Raw genomic sequence first — 20,057 nt, 5'->3', positions numbered from 1 at the left:
AAAGAAACAAAAGAAATCACATAGTACATTATAAGTACATTAAAAACAGCAGCAACAAAGATAAAACCTCTTGTGTTCCTATTCTGGGGTTCATTTCACTTAGCACCATCTTATATGGTCATATGTGCATAGCTTTTGACCTTTTCTACATCTCTGGTCAGATTATCCTAGAAGTATACTAGTTATTGCACATAAGGAAGACCATGGGACTTACGTTTCTTTGGGTCTGGCATACTTCACTTAGTATAATTTTTCCTAAGTCTTTCCTTTTCCTAACAAATGGGGTAGTGTTATTCTTTCTGATGGAGGCATAGAATTCTTGTGTGTGTGTGTGTGTGTGTGTGTGTGTGTGTGTGTGTGTGTGTGTGTGTGTGTGTGTGTGTGTGTATCACATTTTCTTGATCCATTCATCTACTGAGAGGCATCTGGGTTGGTTCCATATCTTAGCTATGGTGCATAATGCTGCAATAAACATAGTTATGCTGGTAGCTTTAGTATAGCCTTGTTTGTGATTGGGTAAATGCCCAAGAGTGGGATTGCTGGGTCATAGGGGAGCTCTATGTGGAGTCATTTGAGGAAGCTCCAAACTGGTTGAACAAACTTACATCCCCACCAACAATGCAGTAGTAAGGTTCCCTTTTGTCCACATTCCCTCCAGCATCTGTTGTTATTAGAGTTCTTGATTATAGCCATTCTAACTGCAGTTAGGTGGAATATCAATGTTGTTTTGATTTGCATTTCCTTTATGACTAGAGAAGTTGAGCATTTCTTCATGTCTCTATTTGCCATTCTTATTTCAGAGAGGTCTCTCTTTAGGTCTTTAGCCCACTTATTAATCAGGCAGTTGTTTCTTTGAGGTTGTTGTTGGGGGAGTTAATTAGATATGAGGCCCTTGTCTGTTGTATGGCTGGTGAAGATCTTCTCCCAATCCATGGGCTTTCTATTGATCTTAATAGCTATGTCTTTTGCCATGCAGAAGCTTTGCAGTTTTATGCCATCCCATTTGTCTAACTTTTGATTTGTTGTGTTTCTGGGTCTCTATTAAGAAATGTTCGGCTTGTGCCTAGGAGCCCTAGAGTTTCTCCTATTCTTCCTGTAATGTTTTCAGGGTGTCTGCTTTGACTTTGAGGTCTTTGATCCATTTGGAGTTGAATCTGGTGAAGGGTGATATATAAGGATCTAGCTTTAGTTTTCTACAAGTGCTTAACCAATTTTGCCAGCACCATTTACTGAAGAAGCTGTCTTTCTTCCATTCTATTTTTTTAGCTCCCTTGTTGAAAGTTAGGTGGCTATAGGACTGTGGGTTTCATTTCTGGATCTTCAGTTCTATTCCACTGGTCTTCAGATCTGTTCTTATTCCAGTACCAAGCAGTTTTGATTACTATGGCTTTGTAGTAGAGTTTGAAGTTTGGTATTGATAATCCTCCAGCACTGTTCTTTCTGCTAAGGATTGTTTTTGCTATTTGGGGTCTTTTATTGTTCCATATAAATTTTTGGATTGCTGCTTCTATTTCCTTGAAGAATTAGGTTGGGATATTGATAGGTATTGCATTGAATTTGTAGATAGCCTTGAGAAGTATTGCCATTTTTAGCAATGTTAATCCTCCCAATCCAGGAGCATGAGAGGTTTTTCCACTTCCATAGTTCTGGTTTAATTTATTTTTCCAGGTTTTTTAAGTTTTCATCATAGAGGTCCTGCACTTCTTTAGTTAACTCCTAGGTATTTTATTTTTTTGTGAGACTATTACAAAAGGAGTTTCTTTCCTGACTTCAGCCACACTTTTTTCGTTATTGGCATATAGGAAACCCGTTGATTTCTGAGGGTTAAGTTTATACCCTGCTACTTTGCCAAAGTTTCAAATCAGCTTGAGTAATTTGGGAGTGGAATCCTTTGGTTCTTTAAATACAAGATCATGTCATCTGCAAAGAGGGAGAGTTTTACTTCATCTTTCCCTATTTAGTTCCCCTTTAAGTTTGCATCTTGTCTTATTGCTGTAGTTAGGCAGTCTAATATACCAAATTGAAGAGAATTGGAGAGAGTGGACATCCTTGTCTCATTTCTGAATTTAGAGGAAATGGCTTTAGCTTTTTGTAATGCTGACTGTAAGTTTGTCATACACAGCCTTTATTATATTGAGGAATGTTGCATGGATTCCTAGTTTTTCCACAGCTTTCATCATAAAGGGGTGTTGGATCTTGTCAAATGCTCTTACTGCATCTATTGAGATAATCATGTGGTTCTTATCCTTGCTCTTGTTGATGTGATGAATTATATTAATTGATTTGCATATATTGAACAAGCTTTACATCCCTGAAATGAATCCTGTTTGATCGTGGTGTATGATTTTTTTGGATGAATTGTTGAAGTCAGTTGGCCCACATTTTATTGAGAAGTTTTGCACCGATTTCATCAAAGAAATGGGTCTATAGTTCTCTTTCTTTGATGCATCCCTGCCTGGTTTTGGGATGAGGGTTATGATGGCTTCATAGAAAGAGTTCGGTAGTGAACTTTCACTTTCAATTTCATTGAAGAGTTGGTGTGAGTTCTGCTTTGAAGGCCTTGTAGAATTCAGCTTTAAATCCATCCAATCCTCTTCTTGGGTGGCTACCATATTCTTATGCCAACTCTGCAGTCTGTAACATTGTGAATTACCTGCCCAGTATAGCAATTGCTAACTACATGCGCATGCTTAAAATTAAATTAACTAAAATAAAAAGAATTAATTGAGAAGTCACTCTAGCCACATTTTAGGATTTTAACAGCCACTATACTTAGCAGTTCCCACATTGAAAGTTTTCATCATTATAGTAACTTCACTGCTGGCCTAAGGATCCTGAGGAACACTCTTCCTATAAACAAGACTAAAGAGCTGATGGAAAGGACACAGGAATCCAGTCATTTCATCTTCAGAAAATACACTAGCAACCTGTCAATATTTTGAAAGTGTAAAGAATAAAGAATAGAAGTGTTTCCAAGAATGTCATGATAAAACAAGTATGATGGTGCATAACAATATCCCCAGCACTGGGAAGGTTAAGGCAGGAGGATTATGAGTTCCAGACTAACCTGACCAAATTTGTCTAGAATATGGCTCTGTAGTGAGTATTTGCCTACTATGCATGAAACCATTTAATCCTCAGTACTTCAAGTAGAACTAAAACAATAAGTGTGTCATTATAGTTAGACAAGAGATAAAGAAATAATGCTGCTTTTTGTTTTAGTAATTGAATGTGATTCAGCTGTCTATAAAACATATTGCTTAACTTCATATTTGCTTTTGTAGAATCTTGGAAGATTAAGCTACATAAAAGTTGTCCATTGTATTTTTTTTCCTGTTTCTTCAAGGAGATGGTAAAACAGTTAATGGTGATTTTTAAAGTGAATTTAAGGAGATCTTCTATCTCCAGTAACACAGAAAGCCTTATTCCTCAGTAATGCAATCTTTTACAGAATGTGTATTTGTCCTATTATTTCCTTTGTCCTGTCATATCTCAAGTACAATGCCGTCACAAATTTAGAACCAATTAAATGTTTGCTCAATAGAATTTTTATAAGTTCTCTCAGAGAGAAATACAGGAGTATTCAGAAATTTGTTTTTATTTGTGAAGTAAACTAGCTTGATAAATAACTTATTTTTCCCCTTGGCCTTTTGATATAATAACTTTATAAATGTACTGCAAATAAATGTGCATTCTAGAACATTTATTCTGAGCAATGATTAATAACAATAATAATCAGATAACCCCTTTGTTAATGAAAACTAGAACAGAGTGCAAAGGGCTGCGTCTAATTTCAGTGTCACCTATGGTGATATCTCAGGCTATTAACAAATACTTACCTTGATTGTGCTCATCTCAGAAGGAAATCTATACGATCATGGCAACTCAGCAGTATTAGCATCTGCTTGAGGACAAGGAAGCCTTTCAGTTTAAACAAAGATAAGGTGTGTTTTAAAAGCCTGCTTGACATAAATAATAAAGAATAGGTGTTTTAGCTGGGTGCCAGTGACTCACACCTGTCATTCTAACTACTTCCTGACTACTCAGGAGGCTGAAATCTAGAGGATCAAGGTTTGAAGCCTACTTAGGCAGACAAATTTTGCTGTATCCAAGATAACAGGGAAGAGCTTTTCTGCAGGTATGGTTTAAGTGGTAGAACATGAGCAAATGAATCAGGAAGACCTGAATTCAAACCCTTGCATTGCAAAAAGAAAGTGTGTCTGGTAGGATGGGAAAATAGTTGATCTTCCCAGACATTAAAGAAGTATATGTCTCTTACTCTGTCTGGTGTTTCTGGAAACCTGTGTAGTAAGCTTCGAGGTGCAGTTGTTACGCCTCTTCTGTTTTTCTGCCCCTACAGGAAGTGGTTTCTGATGAAAGACATCAGGGTGGACAGCTACTGGAAGAACCAAAGTTGCTGCACTTCAAAGGGAATACCTTCAGTCTTCAGATCTCTGTCCTCGACATCCCTCCATTCCTCTGGAGAATTAAACCATTCACTGCATGCCAGGTACTGGGCAAATGGGCTTCTCACAGAAACAGCTTTGCTGTCACATACCCCAGGGATGGTCCTGTGCATGGCCCTCCTCCTTCAAAAGTATGGATTTCATCTCTCCAAACTGTCACAGAGGTATCACAGTTTGGACTACACACAGAGGATGAAACATATTGTCATGAATTCACAGATTGCTAGCAAGTGGAAAGAAAGGCAAGTGTGTGTCAAGTAAAGCGACATTTTTTTCTCTGCTGTTTGAGTTGTTGCTTAGTATAAGTGGAAGATGACAATTGAACAAGTGAGGAGCAGGGTTTGTTTGTTGATTTTTTTTTTTTACTAAATTTGACCAGATGAGACATTGTTTTAATCAGCTTCAGCACTGAACACGCAACTGAATATTTCAGGGTGGTGATTTCAACTTGCAGAGCACTATTGGCTGTCGGGGAACTAGAGATGTCTCTTTTCCTATGTAAAGTACCGCTGCCAAATGAATGAATTTGAGAAGAAATGTCAAATCAACAAGCAAAGATGGTATCATGTCTCTTGAGAGCGCTTTTATAAGTATATAAGCATACTTGTGCATTAGTTTCCATATGCTTCTTAATAGACTTTTGTTTTTAACATCACAGGATGCCTTGGAATCTCTGGGGATCATCCATAGGGATTTGAGAACACTCTTAGCATGCAAAGACTTCTTACCACCTTGGGATACCGTAACTGAGAACTAGGAAAATTCAGCCTAAATACCTGGGTAGTCCATCCATTTCTTAAACCAGATCTCTGTGTGTGTGTGTGTGTGTGTGTGTGTGTGTGTGTGTGTGTGTGTGTGTGTGTGTGTGTGTGTGTATGGGTGTGTTTAAATGTGTCAGTATACTTCCTTAACCCTGGAAAAGCTTCCAGTAGACTCACATGTATGTGGAATCATAGGACATTTACAAGCCCAGAAATATAATGTACAAGGCCCTGTTGGGGATTTACCTTTTCATTCTTGCATTATTTATCATTTTAGAAAACTATATAAAGGTACACCCTCATTAGAAGGAGAATAAGCCAACATGTAAATAATAAGCACTTACAGTTTTTGTGATAGAAAAACAATGGGATCACCAACGTTTCTTAGTTTTATAGTTCAGAAATTTCATATTGGCCAATGTTATGGTTTATTATTTACTTTTCAGACTTCTCACTATCTTGGGAAGAACTAAAACACCCTATACATTTTTATTATTGTTATCTTTAAGCAGTTGTACAAAAGAATTTAAATTCAATCAGTTTATAAGTACAACGAATCCTATGTAGTTCTAGTACACTCTAAGTATTATAAATGTCTCTCATGGTCTTAAATAGGGGTTTTGTTTGTTGTTGTTGTTTTGTCTTTTATTTTTGTGGATTTTTTTTGGAGGGGTGAGATGGCACATTCTGCAAATTTCCTTTTGGAGATTGTTTATGAATAAATGTATTATTTATAACATACAAACCTAGGTGTCTTTGCTTTCTAGTAAGCAGTAGTCAAAGTTTCCAGTCCAAATTGAACTTCAGAGTATTGTTAAAACAAGTCCTGATAGTCATGCAAATTCCTCTGTATTAATCTTTATAGGTTATAAGGGCCTCATTTCACTGAATCTAATGCGAATGACTCCATCCAAAGTAACTATTAAGTTTAATGCTTGAAGATAAAAATTCAGATGAAAGAGCCATTACCTTACAGCAGCTCTTAAACAGTAATTCCAATACCAGGGATACCAAAGAGAGCCGTAGGCAGAAGAGGCTGAGGGAGCTAAGTGCCTGCTGACCTCAGAGGATGCACTCGACCAGCCAAAGCCAAGGGCCTTGGCTCACAAGGAATCCCAGCAAGCGTTACTGCTGGCATGGCTTGGATGCATGGAGATTGTGAACATGTATAAATATTTGCCTTTTGTAATTGAGCATATTTAAAAGAGTCTTGGTAGGCTGGGGAGCAATTTAATTTTCTCTGCATCAGGAGGCTTGCTACTGAGTTTTCATTTTCACTCCATTTTTCTTACTCCAAATAGCTTTATGTTTGATTTGTCCTTCCTCTTTACCTCCCCTTCCAACACTTTCCTTGCCCCTTTACCACCGAAAGTCCTGAGCTTGTGTGGATACCTGTTGTGTTTAACATAAGACCATGTTGTTTGGCTCCAGCATTAAATGGAAGAACTTTGGGAGGGTTTGTGTTCAGACTGCTTGAACCTTGAATCTGCTCTTGCAGATTTGATGTGGATAACAGAGGTGAGTTTTCATTAGGTTTTACTGGTTAGCAAAAAACAGGGCTTCCTTCATGTCATCCCAGAGAGATGATTGAGACTGATGTTCTGACAATTCCTGATACCATGTGGAGAGCTTTCCTTCAACTGGTTAACTTTCCTATCTCTTCCTCCTCAATACATGGAAAACTTTGAATGTCATTATTGTCTTCTTTTCTTATCTCTAACTCAAAATCAAGAATCTAGGAATTGACATATTGCAGTGGACACTAACCCCTACTCTTTCAAGATACTCTTCTGTTTGCTTTTGGGAATGTTCAAATTTCCAAGGAAAGAAGAGACCAAGAAGGTACCCAGGGCCTAGAATGTTTGCCTACAAATACCAACAAACTTTGGAGACTTGTTTTTAGAGCAATCCTGAGCAAGGTAATAAAGACCTATGTCTAGAAGGACTACCCAGATTCTAAATCATCCTGGTTTAGGTTAGGGAGCATTTGTTTATGGAATGTCACTCACCTGCCCTTAATTGATCAAGAAACTAGGTATGATGGATGTGTGCAAGGAGAGGTTATGGAGGGTTTTCAGCGATCTGGGTGCAGTAGCACTCAATGACCTTGGTTCAAATAAAAATTGAGGTCCAGTGCAAATCATTCATCATTCTGCAATTCCTTCCCAAGCTTTTAGACTCTTCTACAATTACAGATATATTTTGTTTGTTTACTTGTCCCATTCTTTGTCCCTATGTAGAATTAATAATTCTGTTCTGGGAGGTATATAAATAGTTCTGCTCTTGGCAGGTTACTGGGACATCAGAGCTACTTCCTCATGGTTTGTCTGCTGTCATAAGCAGTATATGATTGATTATTTATTTTTACATCCAACAAGACACAGAGTCAGGTTGTCACGTCCCTAGGATAAAAGAAGCTGTCTCTTCAGCATGCTATGAATCTTGGAGAAACAGTGTCTGTCTCCTGCTATGATATGATTTACATTCTCTCCATCTGCTAGGAATCTAATTATCATGGAAATCAAAATGAAAACATTTCCGGAATTCTTTAAACACCCATAACTTTGCTATACTTTGCCCTCCATATTGCATGCTGTATCATTCCTCTCAGCTCAGTGAGCATCTTGGGTGATTCTGTTTTTGTTTTATTGGGGTAGGACATTTTTCCCTTTTTTTGTTTACTTTTTTATTTATTGAGAAATGAAAGCAAAGATAATTGCCCTGAAAACAGACTAATTGTGGTGCTTCTAATTCTTTTACTTTTTAAATGTTTTATTGAGCACTATTGACAGCTGTAACTCAAGTCAACAATAAAAATCTTCCTTGGGTAGTCTCTTAAATTCAGATTTTAAAAAAGAAAGGTTTAATTTTGTGTCATGGCATGGAAGACAGATGATAGGATTTTTTAATGCTTATTTTCATGGCTTTGTGCAAAGAAAGATGATCTCTTCAGTGGGCATTACTCTCTTACCTTTCTTTCAGTATTTTTAGGAAAAAAAATATATCATGTGATGTCTAGACGATACTTTCAAATAAATGATAAATGCTTTTTATTTTTACCAAAGGTAGCCATCACTGAGGGATTAAATCCAGTGTAGAAGACAAACTGGCTTAAGAGTTGGGCCTTGACCTAGGCTCTCTGTAGCCCTAAGACCCAAGTATTTATACTGTTAAACTATAATGATTTAAATTTCATTTTTAGAAAACAAACGCCTCCTTGGTTAGCCCAAAATAGCTGCTATATTATGGGTATTTTCTTTGAAAATAAATGGTGCAAAGTAGCAGTATAAAAATCAATTGGTTTGAAGAAAATTGTTCCTTTAAGAACTAACAAGAGCTGGGTTCCAGTATTTCACACCTGTAATCCTAGCTATGCAGGAGGTTGAGATCTGAGGATCCCAGTTCCAAGACAGCCTGGTCAGGAAAGTCCAATTAACTAACAGAAAACCAGAAGTGGCGCTGTGGCTCAAGTGGTAGAATGCTAGCCTTGAGAACTCCTCGAATTGCTCCAGGACAGTGCGCAGGCCCAGAGTTCAAGCTCCACGACTGACAGAAAAAAAAAAAAAAGAACTAAAAAGAAAGAACAACAGTTTATGGGGGCCCTGGAGTGTCAGGTAGGTGACAAGAACCAAAAAGCCACTGACCTTGTGATGACAGCTAAGGTCCCGCTAGGTAATTTGATGACATCATTGTCTCCCACAGGTGATGAGAGTTTTTAAAAGGCAACCATAAAGCTCTATCCCCTGGAAACTACCAATCAATGCTTTCCATTTTCTTCTCCTATTGCAACCCACCCCACCCATAAGCTCTGTCTAATAGAGTAGCTTACTTTAACTAGCTGTAATAACGTATAATGGAGATAAGAAAGCTGGAGTAAATGACAAAAGACATCAGACAGATGGCTATATCTTGTTTTCAAAAAGTAAAGTTATAGATAAGTAAGAGCCAAATAGAAGTACTTACATTGCTTGAGAGTCAAGTGCAAAAGATTGATAATTATCAGATATTAGTTATTAGGCCCTTGTAGAGATGGCAGGTGATCCATGTGTGGGCAATTGGGACTTTGAAGCATTCAGCAGCAGAGAGAAGACTAGGTAACTGAGATATAAGCTAAAAAGTTACTCATGGATTGTAAAATGGGAGAAAAGCAGGAACCAACAAGGAAGAGAAATAGCAGAACTTTTAGTGGAGTATGCACAAGGGAAAATCATTTTTGAGAGGTTTAAGTAAAAATTATCTCTCTAGGGGTTACTAGGAAGCTGTGTAGATCAGTAGCATTCTCTGCTGATGTGAACAGACAGGCAAAGAGAGGTAAAACTGCCTGCACTGAAAGAAAGTGGGAGTGTGTATTTGTGTGTGTGTGTGTATGTGTGTGTGTGTGTGTGTGTTGTGTGTGTGTATGTGTGTGTGTGTTGTGTGTGTGTATGTGTGAGTGTGTGTGTGTATGTGTGTGTAAAGTGAGAATAAACAAAACATTAAATGGACTTACACTATCTTGTGTCCATAGAGACAAATTGTGCTCCAGCATAAAGCTTCTTCAGTAACCCTTAGCCCAATGTCCCATTAGCATTGTTTCTGGTTGATCACCTCCATTGTGGGTCTACCAGTGACAGCTTTGAAGAGAACCCCTTAAAATCCACTCATGTTTGGTCAGAAAATCATTTTGATCAAAAAATACAGAAAACATTCAAGATATTTCAACAAAGAAGATAATGTAGTCGGGAAACTAAAATGTTTATAAAACCTTTGACAAGTTCTGAGAATCAGGTTAGAGGAAGCCACTAGGGACAGTAGAATGGCAATAAGTTGAGGAATTTCAGGAAACCACAGAGCATGGAAACAGAGGATTCCCTGGGGGATATTGAGATACCCTGAAGTCCTCCCTGTGCTACTAGCTGTAGACTTAGGCCTGACATCTGATGCTTGGGGTGGGGGAGGATCCCTGATGGCTTCTGCAGGTTCTCCTTTCTAAGTCTAGCCTGAGTGACTCGTCTGAGCAGAATGGAAATTTGAATTCCTTGCTAAATATGGGAATCCAAACGTACTTCTTACACATCTAGCCCTCCTCTCATAGGAAAGAACTGGAAATAGTAAGGATATTGATGCAGGCTAATAGCTTACCTTCTCCACAGGAGAGTATCAATGAAATGCTGTAAGGTACCACACTTGTACCCATCCTTGTCTGCTCCCCCGGCAACACTTCTCACTTTTCTTTAGGCTCAGGATTAACAAGTGGCAACAAAAACCCCACAGGGAATTTTGTCCATTATTCAGGTGTGTGGTAAGGCTGAATGCTTGAATTTGTTATCTCATGCTCCCTAAAGCCAACTCTCTAATTGTACTTCAATCTAAAATCCATCCTTCCCTCTTGTTCTTCCAGGAAGTACTCCAAATCGGAATCCACAAGACTTCTTGTAGAGAAAAAATAGAAGACAAATTATATAAACAAGTGGGAATATTAGAGCTCAAAAATAAGTAGGTCACTCATAGTTAGTTAAAGTGAATAATTTTAATCATGCCTGTTGGTCTTTAACACCTGCCAGCTTCAGCACCAATGACACTTCAGAGTTCTAACCTTCCAGACTTTATACATCTTTTGCCACCTTCAGCTATAGTATTGAAGAAAATTATATTTTTAGCAACAGATAAAGGAGCAAATTAATGAGATGAGAAACAAGAAAAAATGTGAGAATGAGGATCACTAGGGACCGGGTACACAACGGTCATTGCCAAGGACTTGAGCTGCATCTGAGTAGGAAGGAGAGATGTTTTTAGTGCATGACAGCATATCAAAGACATATTGGAAAGTTCCATGCCTGAACACAGCCCCATTTGCGGTGCAAATTTGTGCACCAGCACAAATTAAGAAGGAATCATTTCCCTGCTCACTTACTAAAACCTAGAAGTCTCTTGAGAGCGACAACCAAGCTATATTATTATTTCTTGTTTATTTCATATAGTGACCTGTCTGTGGACACTTTGTGCAAAGGATGAATTGAACAAGTATGGAATAGAAACACTATATCACCCTGTTGTTATCCACTGTATATGTTTTGTCTCTGGGAGGTATAGCTCTGTTATTTTGTAGTAGCACTTAATTCTTATACCTGGATGCATTGACCATATGTATCCTCACACTGTACCACAAGGAGTCAATGGTATGGGTAACATGTTCAAGTCAGTCAGTGTCTCAGCACAATTTTCATTTAAATGAGAAGATATATTCCTAGCCCAGTCTTAAGGAGATGGAGAGAGTATGGGAGTCATCCGAGAGGAAATAATTCTTAGTGAAAAAGTGATTAGTTTTTGATAGTATTCTCTCCTATTGTGTGTGTCACCAAGTGAAATCTGACCTCTTGCCGTGTGATGTTGGAATTCAAATGTTGGAATTGACATGAATTACTTCTGTATTGCTCAGCATCTGCAGGAACATTATTTCTACAACAATTCCACCAAAGTCACTTAGGCAATTATCTCTGCTGCGAACCTCATCATCTTGATCATAATTATTTCAATTAAGTCCTGGCCTCAGCTCATGGTATTCAGGCTCCACACATCACATCCCTTTCCCCCTTTCCTTCTCCCCTGCAGGAAGTCCCTTTCTCCCGTGTGTGGAGCAGCAACCGGCAGCCCTTGCACTGTGCCTTCTCCCTGGAGCGCTACACGCCCACCACCACCCAGCTGTCCTGCAAAATCTGCATCCGCCAGCTCAAAGGCCATGAACAGATCCTCCAAGTGCAGACATCCATTCTAGAGGTGAGTTCTTGAGATACATGTCTTTTGAGTCCCTTCCAGAGGGACAGTAAGAAGAAAAACTCAGCCTTGCAGTCAGGTGTGGAAAAAAGCTTCAAAATAAATGCACAAGCTTGTTTTCATTCTTATTACTGAGAAGAGGAAAGAATCTTCACAGGTTTAGGATTGAAATGAGCTTCCCACTGGGCAGAGAAATTCAATCCACCAGAGAGTCTAGGCCCTGTGGAGGGACCACAGTAAACTGGGCACACTTGCTGAGATGCATTACAGGTGGGATCCAGAGGGTCTTGAGACACATGCCTTAAGGTGTCTACAGAGCTGTTTTCTGAGTGCTTCTGACTAGTGATCAGTTACTATATGTGGGGAGTGTGTGTGTGTGTGTGTGTGTGTGTGTGTGTGTGTGTGTGTGTGTGTGTGTGTGTGTTATCATTGGAGTATGGGAAATTCATCTTCTTCTCACTATCTCATGTTTTCTAGGTTCTGACTTCTGTATAGTCATATTTCTCTTAAACCTAGATGCTTTAGTGTAGTAAATCAGTGACCCAGAAACTTTTGAATCTGTATTCACAGATTTATCTGGACATCTTTGGAAAATATCTGGGAGAAAAATTGTATGTGTCCTGAACATCTATATACTTTTTTCCTATCATTATTCCCTAAGCAATACCATATAACAGTCACTTTCACAGCATTTATAATGTATTAAATATTACAAATAATCAGCTGGACACTTGTAGCTCATGCTTGTAATCCTAGCTACCCCAGAGACTGAGCTCTGAGCATCACAGTTTGAAACCAGCTTGGGCAGACAAATCTGAAAGACTCTTACATCCAACTTACCAGCAAAAAGTCAGAAGTAGAACTTTGGCTCAAGTGGTAGAAGACCAGCTTTGAGCAAAATAATAGCTGGGAGCCAGTGGCTCAGGCCTGTCATCCTAGATTTTAAGGAGGCTAAGGATGGCATTTCAAAGCCAGCTGAGGCAAGAAAGACCATTAGACTCCTGTCTCCAGTTAAGTATCAAAAATGCTGGAAGTGGAACTGTACCTCAAGTAGTAGAGTGCTATCTTTGAGCAACAAAGCTCAGGGACAGTGCCAAGCCCCATGAGCAGCACACAAAAATTTGATAATGATGGTAGACTATAATACCTTTGTTCTTTGATTAAATAAATTCTTGAAGTTCATCTAAGGAAAATTATGTAGGAAATACTATCCTACTTCTTGGTCTTTCTACCCATTTACAGTCATCTTGAAATGTCATGAAAAGATGACATCACAGTACCTTTTGAAAATGATAAGCAATTATCAGAACAATATTCAGATATTCTTATTGGCTGTAGTCATTGGTTTGTAGACGATTGCTTTTGGGAGCTTTCTTAGCCTTTGGGTACTGCCAAAGACCACTTCATTAATTGCCTCAAGTATAGCTGAGGGAATTTGACCCAGTGCCATGCATCTCCCAGAACATCTTAGACAAGTCTGATTTGTTAACATTTCTATGTCACAAGAAAACACATAACTTTTGAAAGCCACTATATTTCGGATACTGTTTCATTTGCCTTCACATTTATCATATAACTGTCACTTCCCTGTAGATTAAGTATTACTGTCCCAATGATACAGGATATAAAAATCTCAATGATGTCAACATTCTTGGTCAAGGTCATTAGCTAATAAGATAAAAGCCAGATTACAAACTGAGAGAGCTGACTTTTAGATCAAAGTCTGAATTTACATTCTACATCACTTCAAGATTCCAAACTAATCATCAGTCTACATCATACAGTGAGTTAGGAATCATAGATCAATTTTGAAGGTCCAAATAAAGCAGTCTGGATTACTAGCCTTCACTGTGGGCTCTCACTGTGGAGATGTTTTCACTTTGGGAACCCAGGCAGTATGCCAAACATCTCAGCACCAGAAACATTGTCTTTGAGGATCTAAAAGAGTAATAGGAGACTGAAAACTTGTTTCTTCCAAAGAAGGAAAGATGGACTATAGCCATTTGTGTGATGGACTACAACAATGTTCATTCTATAGGTCTTCAAGAATGGGATAGATACCCTACATGTGACCGGCCCACCCTATGTTTAATTAGGTGTCCTTCTTGAATGATTATTTGGGGAGAAGGAATGTGAAATTCCACACATAAATTTATATCAGTTGGGAGGCATGGATCAGTTTCAAAGCAGTATCATATTCTTGGTCCTGAGTACAAAAAAAAAATCTGAATTTAGGTTGTTTTAGTAGGCTAGTAATTAGAGTTTTGTTGACTAAAATTAGTCACAAAAATGCTTTTGTAAAAACAAAACTTTGATGCTTTCAATAGAAACTTTCATTTTTTTTAATACCAACTTTGTAGTTTAGTCTGCAGTTAGGGTAAAAAAAAACCCATTTCTTATCTTGTTTGAATGGACTATCTTACCACCATGATTTCCTGTATTTAATAGTAAAACCACAAGAGACGTAAGTGTGTGTACACATGTATAAATGTTCTCATCAAAACAATGATCACCCTCACTAAAAGCATTGATTCTTTTAGGTTCAGCATCACCTCTATCATCATTCAAAAACATAAAACTTATTTTTGTTCCTACAAAGACATCATCTTTGGCTTTGTAGGATAGCCAGTATTGTGTTCATCTTTTTTTTTTCTTTTTTTGTCAATTGTGGGGCTTGAACTCTGGGCCTGGGTACTGTCCCTGAGCTCTTCAGCTGAAGACTAGTGCTCTACCACTTAAGCCACAGCACCACTTCTGGTTTTCTGGTGGTTAATAGGAGATAAGAGTCTCACAGACTTTCCTGCCCTGGCTGGCTTTGAACCATGATCCTGAGTAGCTAGGATTACAGGTGTGAGCCACCAATGTCTGGCTGTTGTGTTAATCTTTACAAACAGTTTCCATTCAGTTTAACCCTGTTGCATCATCTGATGAGGGACAATTAATGCTCCATGAAGAAACAGTATTTACTTTTCTAAAAAGTATAGACTGAAATAAAACATTTTTGCTCATACTGAGGAAGGGGAAGTACCTCAAGTAACTTATTTCATCTTTCCTCATGAAAAAAAATAGTAAAGTTTTTTTTTCTAGGTTGAAATGATTTAAATGGGAATCTTGCATGTCACAATTTTCCCTTCAAGCAATTCTTTTATCTTTGCTCCAAAAGAATATGAATGTTGGGGGATAATTTGTCTGTTATAAAAATAGAATACCTGGAATCTCCCATTGATTTACAACTCCCTAAGCTAACCAGGTAGCAGTCACTTATCTCAGATGTGCAGAACATAAAAATCTACTGTTCCTCTGCATATTTAAATTCAACAATCAGAAAGTGTGATGTATCTACAGAATTCTTATTACTTGGCCCAGATGTCTTTTAGAATGCATTGTAAATGTTATATAAAGTATCCTCCTTATGTGTGGTAAATGTTTAATTTTGTAAACCTGAAGAGGAAGGAGGTCTATTTCTTAAAAATGTAATGAGTAAAAACACATACTAATTTTCAGACTCACTCTCATATAATACTTTATTCACCTTCAAAGAAAGCCTCTTTCTTCCACTTTGTTTTATGCATCATGGTGGTCTTTCTTCTGCCAATAGTAAAGACAAAGCCTCGTAGGTTGTTCACAGGTGCAGTGAAAACTTCCACAAGCCAAGTCTGAGTCTTCCAGGGGAACCTTTGTGTTTTAATTTCAAGCCATCTTTTCCCATGGTAACGCCCATTTTATAGTCACAGCTACCATGTTCTTTTGCATAAATTCTCTCTCTCTCTCTCTCTCTCTCTCTCTCTCTCTCTCTTTCTCTCCTCTGTCAGAAAATATCTAAGGAAGCTATTCCTACTTGATTTGCATTTTTAGAGGGTAAGAGAAATTTTACAGACCATGATAAAAAAAAGATGTATCTTGTAACCTATTTTATGCAGTAAGAAGATGAGTTGGTTTATTTTATAACCACCCAATATATCAGAACAGAACTGTCCACTCTGCCTTGAATAAGTACCTGTCCACCCCAAATCAATTCAATCAATGCATATGGTCCTTCAAGGCCAGCTCAAATGCTTCCTCCATGAAGCCTGTCCTTCAATAAATTCCTGAAGTCCATATTCTTCTTAACCACCTAACCACTCTGTGTATTCTATACTTGTTTTGAATCAATAAAATGACTACTGTAGCCATTACTAGGATCTCAGAATTTCAGTTTCGCTTATATCCTGAACTGGGTGACTTTTCCAACTTTCCAAACCTTTGTTGAGTCTATACAAGTTTCACAAGACTGAATGGGAAACTGAGTCAACCAGAGTAAAAAAATGAGAGGATGTGCAATCTTACTCCAAAGCTATCTTTCTGGTTCACAAATCCATTATTCTGCTATTAAATTGTACTACTTGCAAACAGTGGAAGAATTTTTATGAGTATTGTTCTGTAATGTACAGGGACCAGATCTGAAACCAGTAATAGATGACAACCTGATAAGAGGCAACACAAGTTTAGTTGAGATAGATAAAAACCCATTCATTGTCTCAGTTTTCAATAGTCCAGAACATTAACTGTGGTTAAACTGAGTTTCCTCAGGCTGACGTCAAAGTGTTGGTTATGGATATGTTCTCATCTGGAGCTGATAATTCAAGCTTGTTCATGTTGCTTACGCAATTCAGTTTTTAGAGCTGTAGGTTATAAGTCCTTATCTTTTTTTTATTGTGAAAATGCTATTCCGAGTGGTTACAATTACATGGGCAAGATAATGAGTACATTTCTTATCAAACGCTGTTGCCTCCTCCTTTGTTTCCCCTTCCCATCCTTCTCATCCCCCCCTTCCCAATCCTCCCCCCTCCTCCCACACCCCCACCAAAGTTGTAAAGTTCATTTTCGACCTAACGACTTGTACATCTCATTGTTGCAATGGGTCCACCTGTATCCCTATTTAAATGATTGTTTTTTTTCCCTTCCCCTCCACAGACTATACCGACATCAAATACAGTGAAAGCAGAGGTTATACCATGGGGGAAGGACATACAAAGCAACAAAGAAATCATCTTATAAATGTGTTAGAAACAATCATATGAAAGAAAATAACATTTGAATACATATCTTGGGGTTCATTTCCCTAACATCAACTTATCTGACCTTTTCTGCTTGACTCGGTCATATACTAGATATTGCAAATAAGGGAAGCCATGGGACCTATGTTTCTTGGGTCCTGGCTTACTTCACTTAATATAATTTTTCCAAGTCTTTCCATTTCCTAACAAGTGGGGCAATGTCATTCTTCCTGATGGAAGTCCTTATCTTAATCGCTATAGGCTAGGGGTCTTTATCACTTCTTCACCATGTACCCTCTCTGAGAGAATTCTCAACACCGCTATTTGTTTTCTTCTAGGCTGACAGAAGAGACAGCTCTAGGGCTGAGATGTAGCTCCCTTGTAGAGTGCTTGCTTCATAAGCTAGGACCCTGCTTTCCATTCCAAGTACTGCCTGAGAGCCATAGCAATGCCTCCGGACAACGGTTTTCTCCTTCAACTCTTCAGAGCCACCTGATTAGTACAGAGTAACCCAGGAAAATCCCTCTTAATTAATTCAAAGCCAACAGATTAAGCAATTTTAATTACTTCAGCAGAATCTTTTCTTCTTTTATTACACATAATAAGCATGGGTGCAATGCAAGCAAATATTTTTCAGTCCTTAAAATTCTGTGAATCCATAGAAACAACTACTGCAGTCTGACAGATTTCTGTGTCATTTCATTTTTGACATGGCCAGCTAATTGCAATTATGTACTGAAATCACAGATCCTTACTAGACAGTTTCAAATTAGAAACAAGATGAGCAGAGAGAAAGAAAGACCCTTCCATCCTGCCAGGTCACAAAACTGGTCAAGATGTCTGTAACTCATGGCTGGCTCTGTTTCACCAAAAGAATCTAACTCTGAAACTAAGATATTTACCATAGAATCATATAAGGTTAAGACTTGAGTGCACAACACACTTTTCTGTGATTCACTTACAAGCAACTTCTATGGGTACTTTTGATGACCAGTTGTGTCCCAGCCTGCTTCTCTGATTAGCACATTCATCTTTGGTCTTGATGACCATCAGAGGGTAATTCCTCATATAGAACTCAAATCTGTCATTTGGTAGCTTCTTCCTGCTAATTATCCACCTATCCCTGAGAGCCTAAAATAAAAGAAGAAGGAGAAGGAGGAGGAAGGAGAGGAGAAGGACGAGGAGGAGGAGGAAGAGGAGGAGGAGGAAGAAGAGGAGGAGCAGGAGGAGGAGGAGGGAGGAGGAGGAGGAGGAGGAGGAAGAGGAAGAGCAGGAAGAGGAAGAGCAGGAGGAGGAAGAGGAGGAGGAGGAAGAGGAGGAGCAGGAGGAGGAGGAGCAGGAGGAAGGAGGAAGAGGAAGAGGTGGAGGAGGAGGAGGAGGAGGAAGAGGAGGAGCAGGAGGAGGAGGATCATCTAATTCTGTTCTTTCCTGACAGCTCTTCGGATGGGGGAAGAATCAGTGACTTCTCTGAGTAGGAAAGGCTATTATAATTCTCCAGGATACAATACGATTTAAGAGGCTACTAGAGAAGTTCTTTACTTTTCAGAAGGGTCAGGAGCTTGTCAATGTATTTTATAGAGGCCATCACAACAGACAGGCATTTTGTGAATGCATGTTAACACAGATTTTTCAGGAACAAAAATATCCATGATACTTTTCATTTGATCTGATCAGGCTTTATTTATTTTGTTTTTAGAGTGAGCGAGAAACCATCACTTTCTTTGCACAAGAGGATAGCGTATTTCCTGCACAGACTGGCCCCAAAGCCTTCAAAATTCCCTACTCTATCCGACAGCGGATTTGTGCTACATTTGATACCCCCAATGCCAAAGGCAAGGACTGGCAGATGTTAGCACAGAAAAACAGCATCAACAGGTAAGTGAGGACAACTTCAGAAAGATATATTTACTAAGAGAACTTTAGAAAAGAAAGTAGTCTGAGAAGCAATGTGGATTCTGGTATCTGTATGAATTTTCCTGGTCCTATACCCCATGTCGGCTGCTAAGATAACACTGTGTGAAGCCTCTTTATACATCCCTACTCTGGTTCTAGGACATAATGGAAAAACCTGACATTTAGGTTTTTTGATATGCTAATTGAAACATGCATATAGAGATAGTGCTTGATGCTACAAGTGATCAGAGTGCAGCTTAACCTGGTGTCAGAGATCCAGAGTAGCCAATGTTTCACACCTATTTCACACCTTGTCCTGGCATTCAGCTAACCTGAGATATTGTGTAGCCTCTAGAGGCGACCTGCTCAGCCAGCAAAAGTGGACTTCTGGATATAATAAAAGGAGGTGTGAAGATGAACATCAGGTTTGAGGTCAGAGGGCAAAGGTTACCTAGACACTGAATATGAATGTGTTGCTAAAAGTGAGACTCCTCATTATGGTACTAATGCTGTAGATGACTTGAGTTTAGAACCAAGAGATTTATAATGGGCTTTAGTACTTTGGATGAGAAAAGGCAGGGGGGGTACTATGACCCAGAGCAATACAGATGGGCAGATGGGGGATGATTACAGGGAGAAGCCTCTGACCAGTGAAGCCTCTTTCTTTTCACCCTGTACCTCCTACCCCAAAAGGAATAGAATGAGAACAAGTTTTGCCAGAGCTATTTTAGGTCCTTATCCTTTGGTCTTTTCTTTTTAGACAAAGCTTTATTTTCTAACTATTTGGCTTATTCTATCATTTCCATATTTTTCTCTCTTTATTTTCACAAGCACCCTACCTGGATTTCTGCTATACAAGGGAGGGTAGATATCTGCCAAGAAAGGACAGATTACTGTTCCTTGTGAGAGAATGGATTCAAAGTCAAAGAACACGAAGCCCAACTAGAAAGCTGGTGGAGGCATTGCTGCCAGTCAAAACTGAATTTACAGTCAGGCCTGTAAAGAGCACCGTCTTGAAAAAGCATATATCTCAAATGAAAGGAATACAAAAAATATATATAAGTTTGTGAAAGAATAAACACATTAGATTGAATATTTACCATCAATTTCAAAGAAGACAGATGTGTTGATTGTAACTCACGAACATG

At 38.6% G+C, this 20,057-nt stretch overlaps 1 protein-coding gene across 3 annotated transcripts in view; it reads left to right on the top strand.

Annotated features, from left to right (window-relative positions):
* The window catches only part of Unc5d (unc-5 netrin receptor D), a 586,279-nt gene that overhangs the window by 547,753 nt on the left and 18,469 nt on the right, over nt 1-20,057 (top strand). For all 3 annotated transcript variants that reach the window (XM_070016201.1, XM_070016202.1, XM_070016200.1), the window contains 3 exons: nt 4,361-4,510; nt 11,819-11,983; nt 18,713-18,891. In XM_070016201.1, the coding sequence (XP_069872302.1) occupies nt 4,361-4,510; nt 11,819-11,983; nt 18,713-18,891 (494 nt within the window). The remainder of the gene's footprint in view (nt 1-4,360; nt 4,511-11,818; nt 11,984-18,712; nt 18,892-20,057) is intronic.

This window comes from Dipodomys merriami, unplaced genomic scaffold, assembly GCF_024711535.1.
Source record: "Dipodomys merriami isolate MVZ:Mamm:240054 unplaced genomic scaffold, mDipMer1.0.p SCAF_12, whole genome shotgun sequence".
NCBI lineage: Eukaryota > Metazoa > Chordata > Mammalia > Rodentia > Heteromyidae > Dipodomys > Dipodomys merriami.
This window is presented reverse-complemented; position numbering and strand designations above follow the sequence as displayed.